General features: G+C 42.4%; 1 protein-coding gene and 1 pseudogene across 1 annotated transcript in view; one reads left to right on the top strand and one right to left on the bottom strand.

Moving 5' to 3' along the window:
- The first annotated feature begins 7612 nt into the window (after positions 1-7612).
- LOC109291641 lies at positions 7613-9745 on the top strand (annotated as a pseudogene).
- A 1925-nt stretch (positions 9746-11670) lies between these two features.
- The window catches only part of LOC109291799 (caspase-14-like), a 14985-nt gene continuing 13539 nt past the window's right edge, over positions 11671-13116 (bottom strand). Inside the window, exon 7 of the mRNA XM_019508919.1 lies at positions 11671-12025. Coding sequence (XP_019364464.1) covers positions 11903-12025 — 123 coding nt within the window. The 3' untranslated portion in view covers positions 11671-11902. The remainder of the gene's footprint in view (positions 12026-13116) is intronic.

Raw genomic sequence — 13116 nt, 5'->3', positions numbered from 1 at the left:
CTGACTCTGTGCTCAATGGAGTCAATGTACAAATTTCCATTGACGTGTGTGGGAGTCAGGATTGTGTGGCTCATTTAAAAAAAGAAATTAGGTTTGCAGCTTTGCACAAATAGTCTCAGGGATGAGCTTGAAATCATAAATGCAAACCTTTTCTTTTGACTCAGCAGATACCGCTTGCTCTAAAGAGAGAAGAAATACACATGAGCATGCAGTTCCAAGTAATGGGCATGTGCTTGATTGTTTATATTGTCTCTTTTCTGTTATCACTGTGTATCAATACATTTGCCTATTTGAATACATACATTTATTCTATTCAATACATTTGAATGGAAAGTTCGTGATCAGTATGAGGGTGAATCCTCCTACCCCAAACAAGTTATCTGGATGCTAAATCCAGAGCCAACAAATATGTTGTGTTATTAGCATGTGGCAATAAACTCCAGTGCACATTGCGCTGGAGTTTATTGCTCCTAGAGGTGCTGTTTGAACATCTGCCTGGGACTTCAGCAGGTTGAGGCGGATCAGAGCAGCTTCAGTGGGGAGCGGGTCCTGGGTTGCTAGCATGGGGCTCTTTTGACCTGGCTCAACATGCTACAGAGACTGGCTGGGGCATGAGGGTGCTTCTCTGTGGGGCTAGACTGCAGGCAGCCCCCACACTGAAGCACCATTGTGCCCTAGTCAGCCATGCCAGCATCTACACATGTAATGCTGTAGAGTGAAAAAACTACACAGCAGGACAGTACTTGTATTTACAAGTGTTACTCTACTATAGTGTTTATTAGTTTACTCTAGCCTAATAGGGCCATATATGTAGAGACAAGACATTTACTGTGGAGCTAATTAATCTATTCCACAATAAACATCTCATGTAGATGTGCCCAGTGTGAAGCAATTAACTCTGGAGCAGTTTGAGTGGGAATAAACTACACCCAGGTGCAGCATTTACACGTGCACCTGGGACAGCACCAATATGAGCTAGTGGGGAGAGTTTAATCTAGGGCTGCTCCTGCCCATCTCTTCCCTGGGCTCCAGAGCTTTACTATGCAGCTAATTAATTTACTCCACAGTGAACTGTATGTGTAGTAGACATGACCCCTGTTCTGAATGGGTATACTTCTTCTCTAACTTTTTCAGCATGCCTTTTTTGTGCTGCCCCTCACGCCTAAGTCTGCTACTCTTCTCAGCCTGCAGTAATCAGGATCCTCAGTGTATTTCCAGGGACTTGTTCAAACACATACTCCTGATGCAGTAGAAGAAATATGGTTTTAATGAGCTAGGAAATCATTTTCAAGGTAGTCACTAAAAGTTATCAAGACCCCCTTAGCTGACAATTCATTATAAAAAGACTGTGGTGTGAAGACCTAGCCCTACTCCAAAAAGGCAGCTAATAGTGAGGGGGAAGCTTCAGAGTCTAAGACAACACATAACATAGATACAGGGTAAAAAAGTGAATAACACTTCTAAGTTTTCTTCTAAAGGATTAAAATATTTTCTCTCTTGCCCAGACTCAAATCAAGCCCAAGATCATTCTGTTTTTACAGTTGCAATCCAGTGGGTAAGGTACCCAGCTTACAAGAAAGGAGACACTATCCCAAGCCTTTGGGTTTTAGGTGCTGAAGGGAAGGAAGGGAGTTAACTTGTGGAAACTCAATTTCCACCCCTGAAGTTGAAGTATTTTAAAGATTTTTTTTGTGTTATGATGCCCCTAGGACCACAGCAGTTTGAGGCAGGGCAAAGCAGTCCTGGGCTGGCAGGGGGCTCCTAGGGTCAGCCCTTAGCTCCAGGTGGCAGTGTAAAGTGGTGGAGAGGCTGGTTGGGGCATGAGGATGCTACAGTGCAGGGCTAGGCAGCATGCAGTGCCCCCAAAACTGTAGCACTATCATGCCCCAGTGCCTGGGATGCCTGGCCTCTTCCTGCTGGGTCTCATATGACCGGAGCAGGAGCCATGTGCACTAGATCTGGCACTGAGGGCAGTCCATAGGCAATATCTGGCCTGTGGGGCTGGCCCCTTGCCATACGGCCTACGGACCAATTGTGCACCACTCATCCAGCTTGCCAGGCCAAATAAGTTGGACACCCTTGAGCTAGACTGTGGCTGTAGAGTGGACACATGATGGGTCTGCTGTGTAGATTCATGTTTCATGCCCCAGCCAGCCCCAGTCATTGTCTACACATGCATTGTGGCAACATAAATTTCTCTGTGCTAGGACAGTACTGTTCCAGACAGTACTATCATTTTAAGCCAGTATGGTTGAACTCTGGATACACAGTGGGTAGAAGTGACTGAAAAAATTATTGGGTCCCACCGATGCTCATTTATTAAGGGCCACCAGTACCCTAATTATAAATGATCTAACTTATTATTTTCTATTAGGGGTAAAAATGACAAAAAGTGAAATTATTGAAGAGCTAGCTTTAATTGAAGCCTACCAATTACTTCCCTATCAAAGTGGGAGTTCTTTGTTTTATTTTTTTTACAGGAAGGCTGATGAACTGTGAGGCCTTGGCATCATGGAAAGAATCGTCAGCATTTTCTTTCCCTAAGCTATGGGTTTCCTACAGCAATGAAAATTGTCTTCTCAGTTTTGTGTTGTTTGTCTTGTTGTTTGGGTTATTTTAGCTGCTAAAGTTTAGATGCATATGAATAGCATGTAGATGGAATAGAAATTGGTGGGTACACCATCTGAAAATTAGGCTTGTCTGTGGATCCCAGCCGAGGACACTTCCGTTCAACTTGGACTGGAAAATGTCCTAATCCTTGGAATAAAAAGGGGCAGTTTATGTGGGAATTTAAGGTTAAAGACACCACTTACATAGCCAAATGGCACTTACAGCATGGTAATATGTATATTCTTTATAATACTGGTGGCATTTTTGTTTTTGTCACTTTCCAGGGAATCCCATTAGTATCTAAATGTAACGTATCATGCTAACTTACCAGGTTGTGTTTGGAAAACCTCATTAACTAATTATCTGAAGAAGATGAAAGAACTGATGGTTGGATCCCATTTGAAACCCATCCAGTAGACACTTTGGGTTAAAAGCAAGCTGGTTATGGAACTGGGTGAGTGCCGTAAGGGCAGCAGCATCAGACTGGAAGCTGAACCTGCCTTTCATGATTCGAGTGACTGAAGGATTTACTGCATACAATTTGGCTAAATACTGGAGGAAAACCTCACTGTTGGTGCATACTCCATCTGGAAATGTGCATAAATTCTATGACAAGAATCAAAGGAAGAATGGGTGGTATAATTTTTCAGTTGGGGACAGGACCACAATAAATATTTTGTATTTAATGTTGTTTTTTATTTTATTTATTAGTAGTTGTGATTTTATATATTTTCTGCCTTGCCAGACAACAGACAGTGTCAAAACAAAACCATGGTTACACTGTGACATTCCTCTGATTCAAATATGGTTGAATTTTTCACTTTTGCAACAGATTTTGTCTCATCCAAAATTACTCACTATAGTTAAGCCCATTAAAAAGTACAGCCATGAAACAGCGGTTCAAATTAAACATAATTTTTGTCAGATTTTAAAAACAATCCAGGAGACTGGGAAACATTTTTGGTGGAAAGTTTTGCTAGGATGAAGTCCTGCCCAGGAGTTTTAATCTAATGCTTCATCCCATTGTGGTGATAATTGGCATCTAAATTGCTATGGTCATTTTAATTGGTACTGTGGTTTGCTGAATGTATTGCCGAGTTTATCAGTTACACAGAGTTTTTTTTGCCAATCTCTACAAGACCCTTACTATGAGTCCTTATACTGAAGGAATGAAAAGGTGTGCACTCCATGAAGATGCAGTACATTGGTGTGATAACCACACCATGGAGGAGTTATCAAAGGGGGAGTTGTTTGGATCCAGAGGCCTTCAGGCCTGGGTTTTGAACTTTGTGCTAAGCATAAGCTTCAAACTAAGCAATTAGGCCAAGCAAAAGTTATGTAAGGTACTTGTTCCCAGTGGAAAGTGGCATGATAGCAAAATGCTGTCCAAATTGGGAAGTTGGATAACTAAACTGATTAAATATAACCTGGGCAAAAGAGAAACAGTCCGAGCAAAACCTACCCCTACCTAAGAATAAAAAGATTATCTCAGAATGGAAAATTTCAGCTAAGGGAAACATATCTGGCATGCAGAAGCAGTCTTATGCATTAAGTTAAAGGCTTAAGCTCATTTTACATATTAAGAAATGAAAGCTACATAGTATCGAAAGAGAGGTGAAAGAGCATATCCCTTGGAACTGACTCCTGAAACATCCGAAAACTGATCCGAGACATAGGAGCCAGAGACAAGACTTTACAGCCATGACAATCATTATATCTCAGGGTGGTGAGCATGTTTTATTTCTTTTGACTAACTATAGCACTAACACTGCAACTGCTAACAACTTAATACACGCCTATTCATGCCAGGGCAGAGCTCTTGAGCAAAACGCACCTCTTATAGAACAGGCATTATCATACCAGGCCTAGAGCCTACATTTTCCTCTTTCATGCATGCATATTAGGCATCATTACATTCTTGAGGAACTCAATGAACACTACTTTATGAACTTTTCAATTCACCAACTAGACCAAGGGTGTTAAACATATAGCCCTCAGGCTAGATTCAAGATCACGGAGGGGGACCAAAGAGGAGCCCTAGCAGCACTGCAGGGAGAAGCCCAGCATCATGGGCATTATGCTACCTTGGGAACAAGCCACTGCACTGCTGGGGCTTCAGTGCCACACATCTCACACCAGTGCTTATTCCAGCAGCAGCAACCAAGTGCCTGGGATGCCTGGCCTCTTCCTGCTGGGTCTCATATAACTGGAGTAGGAGCCACGTGCACTAGATCTGGCACTGAGGGCAGTCCGTAAGCAATATCTGGCCTGTGGGGCTGGCCCCTTGCCATACAGCCTACGGACCAATCATGCACCACTCATTCAGCTTGCCAGGCCAAATAAGTTGGACACCCTTGAGCTAGACTGTGGCTGTAGAGTGGACACATGATGGGTCTGCTGTGTAGATTCATGTTTCATGTAGAGAAATTATAGCTGTGTTTATGAAACCTGAAATCTATGCTTGTACAAACACAAGGAAGAGACATGCCTTCTAGGAGACTAGCAAGAAATCAAATGATATGAAAAGAGAACAACTCACTCTTTGTGAGTTTTTTTATGAATTAAACCCAACTGCAATCTTGAAAGACTTTTGCAAAAGCATGTTAGGAAAAGAAAAAGGGCTGTAGAAAAAATAATTGGAACACTTCAAAATAGCTTTAGAAAGAGTTGTCACGGCCAACTGGAAAAAGGAATATCCTTTAAAAACCATATGCGTGACTTGTAGAAAGTGACTTAATGCTAGGTAGTAGGAAATGGGATTTTTAGACTAGCCAAATACAGGACAGAGGTATAACACCTTGGTTAGAGTTGAAGATTGTCACTTGGTTTTCAGCTTTAGCTTGCAGTCTCTATGCTAACTTGTTGTTCATCTGAAAAATAGAATATTAATGAGAAATAAAGAAATTAATTAATTAACAAGAAATAAGCTAAGACACTTTATCCAAACTTTCATGGATGCTGCTACTGCACACAAAAATCTCTCAGGGCTACATATATGTGGTGACTGCAGAACAGTTTGGGGGTGAGGGGTTAGCAGTTAAGTTTTTCCAAAATTTCCCTTAAATTTGCTAGTCTAAGGGAAATATGCAAAAATGTGCCTGCCTGACACATGGATATTTTCATGTGGCTGGTCATCAGTTGCAACCATATATACCCCCTCCCCAAACTGGGGGCTGTGCCCTTGTGCTAATTAGATGGAGTGGGACTTCAAGCTCTTGCAATTTAGTGCTGCAACAGCTAGGGAGTATCCACTTTCCACAGCATGTTCCTGCAGCTCTTAAGAATATCTGGTGGAGATCTGGGCAGTCTACCAACATTAGCTACCAGAAATTGCCTGCCCGTATGTCTGAAAAGGAAGGGAGTACCATATAGGAGAGGAAGTCAGCTTGGCTTTTGCAAGAGTCACATTCCAGGAGTGATGACAAGACACTGTCAACTACATAGGCATTTCTTTCTTGAAATGATTGAGGAGGTTTGAATGTCCCATAGCCCCTCCCTCGTGAAGGAGTATTTAATTAGAAACCCAGTGCAGTTTCCTCAATTATCTATTTGGTTGATGTTACCACAGGAGATAATAAAATAACCCTTGTTCACTTGAAAACATGTTGAAATTTGGATAGGTCTCCATTGGCTTGAACTATGACCTAATCAGGGACCTACATCATAGATACAATTAGCTATGCAAAAACCCCCGTGCTGGTCATCAGAATTGTGCCTTTGTTTCCTGTGATGTACACAGAAAGCCTGAAATATGTTGTTCTACTGTTTTAATTACAATTCTTGAAACTTATATAGTTTGCCTACATTCATCATCATGGCAGTATTGGTTAGAGTGACTTTTATTTTTCTTTACTGACACAGCTATGACATCAGAAGTCGTGTAGATGCAGTATAAATGGGTATATACAGGTATTGTTTGTGTTACTCCCTGGACCCGCAACACCATTTTTCAGTGAAAAGTATGTTCACCCAAAAATGCAGTTGTCAGTGGGGGTTGGATGAAAGAAAATGGGAAGGGAAATTTTGAAAAATCTAAATGTTTAGTCTGAATATTTTTTTAAAAGAGCTTTCATTTCAAAATGTTATTTTTGTTTGAAAAACCACCTCTTTTTTAAAGAAGAAAATTTAAAATAGTGTGGCATAACCTGAAGGCTAATTAAAAGGTTTGATTTGGACTGAACAAATGACATTCTCCTTTTGCTTTGCTTTTCCTGAGAAAGTAAAAACTTTTCCAGTCCAGATTGATCTGAACTGAAAAAATCATTATCTGTGCAGTTCTAACAGAATAAATTATGCCAACATAAGCACTTTTATGGTCATAGGAATAGCATTTAGCATACTCTTTTGAGGTCCCTAGCTTTCCTCCTACATTACCATCCAAATCAGGCTTAAGAATGCCACTAGATGGCAGGGCACCTTAGGCTGTACAATGCTAAGCCTAAATCCTCACTATGATAGCCAGGGTCCATATTCAGCTGTAAATTTTACTCCACCCTATAGCACTTCATGTATTGCCATAAATGCCATCAACACATCAGCTGGCATACTAGGCACTGCAATACCAAAAGACACCCTGAACCAGAAGACAGTTTTAGCTTTTCCTGAAGCTTTGGACATGGTGCATTATTGGAGAGTGGAAATATATCCTAGAGACTGGGGGAGAAAGTCAGTTACAGAGGCAAAATGACTTCTCTAGCTTGCCATAACCCATAGAAGAGTGATGAGGCATCAGGTACTTTAATCCCTAGATAGATTAATTTTCATCTGAGATTTTTCCAGATTCATTCACGCTGTGCGCTATCCAGCTCATCCGCCTCTCTAAGCGTTAGGGGGGGAAGGTTCTTCTATTTGTATAGGATAGCCCCTTCTTAAGGCAGTATTCAGTTTGATTATACACCCTGTCTACCTCACCCTTCTTTCATGCAATTGTTGGTGGGAGAATTGTGCCTAGAATACTAATTTAACAATAAATAGAAATACTGAATGTTAAATTATTTGCTCTTTAACAGATGACCTCATCATGAATTATTCAAATCCAACACCTTCTCTGAATATGTCTGATTATTATGATGACTATTATTATCCTCACAATGCCTCCACCTGCAGCATGGAGAAAATTAAGACAGTTACATCTGTAGTTTTCCCAAGCCTTTACATTACAGCCTATTATTTGTGTTGGGCTTGATGGGAAACAACTTGGTCATTTGGGTCCTAGTAGCTTGCAAGAAACTGACTGACATAACTGATATGTATTTGCTGAACCTCGCCATCTCTGACCTACTGTTTGTTTTCCCCCCGTCCTTTCTGGCACACTGTACTTCAGGGGAATGGATTTTTGGGAATACAATGTATAAACTAGTATGTGGTTGTTACTATATTGGTTACTATGGCAGCATATTCTTCATAACCCTTATGACCATTGACAGGTACTTAGCCATTGTCCATGTAGTACATGCTCCCCAAGTTCGAACAATCTCATGTGGCATACTTATAAGCCTGGCAATTTGGTCATTGGCCATTTTAATTTCCATGCCAAACCCTATATTCATGAAGGAGGTAACTGATAAAAATGCTACAAAGTGTATGCCTTATTACATTGATTATGATCAACCCTGGAAGCTTTTTACTAAGCTTGAAATCAGTATTATGGGCCTCTTGATCCCTCTTGGCATTCTCATTTTCTGCTACACCCACATCTTTAAAAACCCGAAGAAAAGCCAGATCCACAACAGGTGTAAACCAATTAAGCTGTTTTTTTCATTGCCATCATGTTTTTCCTATTCTGGATGCCCTACAATATTGTGCTTTTCCTGGACACTCTGCGAAGCCTGCACATTATCGATGACTGTGAGACAAGCAAAAAGATAGGTATGGCTCTAGAAGTGACTGAAGCTTTCTCCTTCATCCACTGCTGCCTGCGTGCACACTTCCTGGATGGGATGAGTGTGTTCTTCCATCCAGGAACAGCACACATACCAACTGCAGGTGCTTCCTCAGACTGACAAGTAGTGTTAAAACCGAAAGCTTGCTAACTAAAAATCTTTCCAAGTATTCAAGTTGGTCTAATAAAAGAGATCAGATTCACCCAAAGAACCTTGTCTGCCTTTTTTTAATGTTGCATTTGTAGACAGTATTCAAGTTGTTGGTTTTATTGTTAGCTATAATTATGATATATAGATAGCTATAATAATATATTTATATGTATTATATATAAATATATATTTATATACATCTCTCTTACTATAATTAATTAATTGAAATAAGTTCTCTATATAACTATAATAATTAGTTTAATTAATTATAATATATATAAATATATCCTTTAAGATTGCAGTAGTGTGTGTGTATATGTTGTATATGTATATGTGTATATATATATGTGTGTGTGTATATATATAATTATAGTTAACAATAAAACCAATAACTTGAATACAGTCTACAAATGCAACATTAAATAAAGACAGACAAAGCTCTTTGGGTGAATCTGATATCCTTTTTGCTTAATCATTTCTTTTCTGTATATAGTTATGTATAATAAAGAAACCTATTTGTTTGTTGGACTTAGAGTAAATTCTTGGGCGGTGAGGGTGAGGGATACCCATCTCCACAGGGCACCTCAGTCAGCAGACCAACCTGAGGGTGTTCCCAGGGCTACTGGCACCCTGAGGATCCAGGTTTTACTTCAGTGCTACTCCCCAACCCCCTGAGTGTGTCTATGTAGAATTGAACCTGTATAAACTGAGTGTAGAATTGAGCTGACTCAACAAGACCAAAAACTCCTGTCAAGACAAATAAGCATCAAATCCTGTTATACACTTGTATTTTCATCTGTGGGGAGAAGCTGCATAAAAAGCGTAGGCAGAGACAGTGCAGTACCTTCCTGCCAGAGAACTGGGCAAAAGTCAGTGGAACAAATAAAAGACAACTCGGGAATATGTTTGACAGGTTCTTTTCTTCTGGCTTGATGAGACTACTTTCTCTGCCTCACCTGAGATGACTCTAACCACTTGATTTTTAGAGGACTATTAAACGGACACTGAAGTAGAACCTACATGTTCCAGTGCCCTCTTTGTGGTATGTTCTTTTCATAGGGAAGAATGAAATAGCCACGGGTAATGTGACTGAGCACAAGTGAGCCCTGACCAGACCTATCATTCTTTAGCTGCCAATGGCTCCCATAGTCAAATAAACCCAGCTCACTCGTGAGCAGGGATCCAAGTTTTCTGTTCAATTTGGGAAAATGTGAATGTTGCAGGGCACTACGGTGCCTGCTCCACTTAGAGCAGAGATTGTCCGGGGAGAGAGCAGGGACAGGGGCATCCCCCCCACTGGGAATCTGGACAGACCCAGGGGAGGTGCAACCAGACCTAGGGTCAGTGAGGACCTAGTCAGGGAACTTCTGGAGGGACTAGATGTGTTCATATCAGCTGGTCCTGACAATCTCCACCTCAGAGTGCTGAGGGAATTACCTGAGGTCATTGCAAGACCCCTGGCACAGCTTTACGAGCACTTGTGGTGCTCTGGTGAGGTGCCAGAGGACTGGAAAAGGGCCTTTTGAAAGTGGTCCCCATTTTCAAAAAAGGGAGGAAAGAGGACCCAGGAAACTATAGGCCCATTAGTCTTACCTCGGTCCTGGGGAAGCTCTTTGAGAAAATTATCCAGGAGCACATCTGCAAGGGGCCAGCGGGGGAGATTATGCTTAGGGGGAACCACCACGGGTTCATTAGAGGCAGGTCCTGTCAGACCAACCTGGTGGCCTTCTACGACCAGGTCACAAAAGCCTTGGATGCATCTGTCACAGTGGACATAGTCTTTTTTGGACTTTAGGAAGGCCTTTGACACTGTCTCTTACCCCGTTCTCATTAAAAAATTAGGCAACTGTGTTGTCGATACCTACACAGTCAGGTGGGTCACAAATTGGCTGGAGGGCTGCACCCAGAGAGTGGTGGTGGATGGGTCATTTTTGACCTGGAGGGATGTGGGCAGTGGGGTGCCCAGGGCTTGGTCCTAAGGCCTACACTTTTCAACATCTTCATCAGTGATTTGGACGAGGGGGTGAAAAGCACCTTCTTCAAGTTCACAGATGACACTAAGATGTGGGGAGAAGTGAGCACGCTAGAAGGGAGGGACAGGCTACAACTAGATCTGGACAGGTTACAGAGGTGGGCAGATGAGAATAGGATGGGTTTCAATATGGACAAGTGCAAGGTGTTGCACCTGGGGAGGAAGAACCAGCAGCATACCTACAGGCTGGGGAACTCCCTTCTCGTCAGCACAGAGGCAGAAAAGGATCTTGGTGTCACTATTGATTCCACGATGAACACGGGCCGCCAACATGGGGATGTGGTCAGGAAGGTTAACCATACCTTGTCATGCATCCATAGGTGCATCACGAGCAGATCCAAGGAGGTGATCCTCCCCCTCTATGCGACACTGGTCAGGCCGCAGCTGGAGTACTGCATCCAGTTCTGGGCTGCTAGAGGCCGGAGAACCTGAGCAGGTCCCCCAGTGGCTGCAGCAGTGGCAGCAGCAGCCCCACCCAGAAGCTGTGTCAGAGCTGGGGCCTTCCCACACACTAGGATGGAAACAAAATATGCAGGCTGGGTGGGGTACAATTTATTGGTGGGCACCTGTGGGTTGGAGGAAATTGCTTGTGGGGCAGAATCTGGACTATGGGCCATATTTTGCCTACCCCTAAGATAGTCCAAACAAACTCAAAGGCATATTCTCCTCCTTATAGCATCCTAATTGAGGATTCATTTTACCTCAACTGCACAAGGGGGAGGGAGGGAGCAAGAGCAGCTCCACTCCACTGACAGACTGTGACAGAGATTGGTCATTTGATGAGCTTTAGTTAAAACATCCCTGCCACCATTTTGAAGTGTGGGGACACTGAACACTCAAGATGTTAAGGCTCCTGAAATGTGCTAATTATCAGGCGTCCCTCATGTCTACAGGCACCCGCTGATTAGTTAAGTACTTTGGAGATTTAAATAGTACTACAGAGAAAAAAGTGTTCTCTAGAGACCTGGAAAAAACAAGAGAGTTTCAGAAAACATGCAACTTTTTGTAGGGTTTAATTTTATTTCTAAACAGTATAAACGAAGTACAGTCAATACCCCAAAGTAGATTTTCCAAAATTCTTATAAAAATGTTTAAAAATGTGACTTTTATTAAAACAATCACATCAGACAGCTGCTAAAAGTCAATAAAACAAGCTGTTTAAAAGGAACATCTTAAAGAGTTTTGCGATAATTTGTGAGAAGGAAACTATTCAATAGGAAATGAATCTTCACTTATTAGCCAGTCTAGGTGTAAGGTACACAGCCTTGGTTAAAGTGGATTCCATGACTATTGTCACTTTCACAATGTGTTTGTCTATCTTGAAATCTCTCTGCATCAGCTTCTTATTTACCTGAAGAATAAAAACAGGTAAGCAACGAAGTTCACTTAATTCGAAATCTACACACAATACATGGTATATCCACAGACAGAATCTGGTATGTGGTACGCGGGCACGTCTACATAAGATTTTTACTGAGGATCTGACTAATTAGCTGTGCAGTAAAGTCTCAGTGTCTACATGTATGGCCATGTGAGGCCGCAGTAAACTAATAAACATAGCCCTAGGATAGTACTTGTCCACATAAGTACTGTCCTGTGGCAGCACTATTTAGCGCACCGCAATGCACATGTAGACGCTGACAGAGCTGGCTGAGGCATGAAGGTGCTTCAGTGTCAGGGGCTGCCTGCCAGCTAGCCCCCCACACTAAAGCACCCTTGTGCCCCAGCTAGCCCGTCTAAAGCATGCTGAGCTGCAATGGAGCACTCCAGGCCAGTAGGGTGACCCCCCAGCCTCCTGCTAGCTGGGGCTACTCCAACCCAGCTCAACATGCTGTAGTCCTGGGTACACATTCAGACATACCACCCAGAAGCAATAAACTCTGGTGCAAACTGTGCCGGAATTTATTATGTCACACTAATATCATGTAAAGACACACCCTGTATGTGTCTGTTTGAACCGAGCCTGTATAAACTAAGCGTAGAATTCAGTCAACACAACAAAACCAAAAACTCCTGTCAGGGCATACAAACAACAAGTCCTGTTATATATTTGCATTTCCATCTGGGAAGGGAAGCTGTGTAAGAAGTGTAGGCAGAGATAGTATGGTACCTTCCTGCTAGAAAACTGGGCAAAAGTCAGTGAAACCAATAAGAAACAGAGTGCCCCTCAGGGGAGAGGCACTCTGAAGTGCTTTGGGTTAGGCTGAAAGGCTGTCGAGGCGAAAGAGACTTAACGGTGGGAGTCTACTACAGACCTCCCAACAAGGGTGAGGAGCTTGACCAGGATTTCTTGGGTCAGCTCACAGAGGTAGTGAAGGCTAAGGATGTGGTAATCATGGGGGACCTGAACTTCCTGGACATCTGCTGGGAAGAGCAGTCAGCCAGGTCTGAACGCTCGCGTAGGTTTTTAGACAGTGTGCAGGACCTCCATCTAACCCAGGA

The sequence above is a fragment of the Gavialis gangeticus genome, unplaced genomic scaffold (genome assembly GCF_001723915.1).
Source record: "Gavialis gangeticus isolate Ggan-Ray unplaced genomic scaffold, GavGan_comp1, whole genome shotgun sequence".
NCBI classification, from domain to species: domain Eukaryota; kingdom Metazoa; phylum Chordata; order Crocodylia; family Gavialidae; genus Gavialis; species Gavialis gangeticus.
This window is presented reverse-complemented; position numbering and strand designations above follow the sequence as displayed.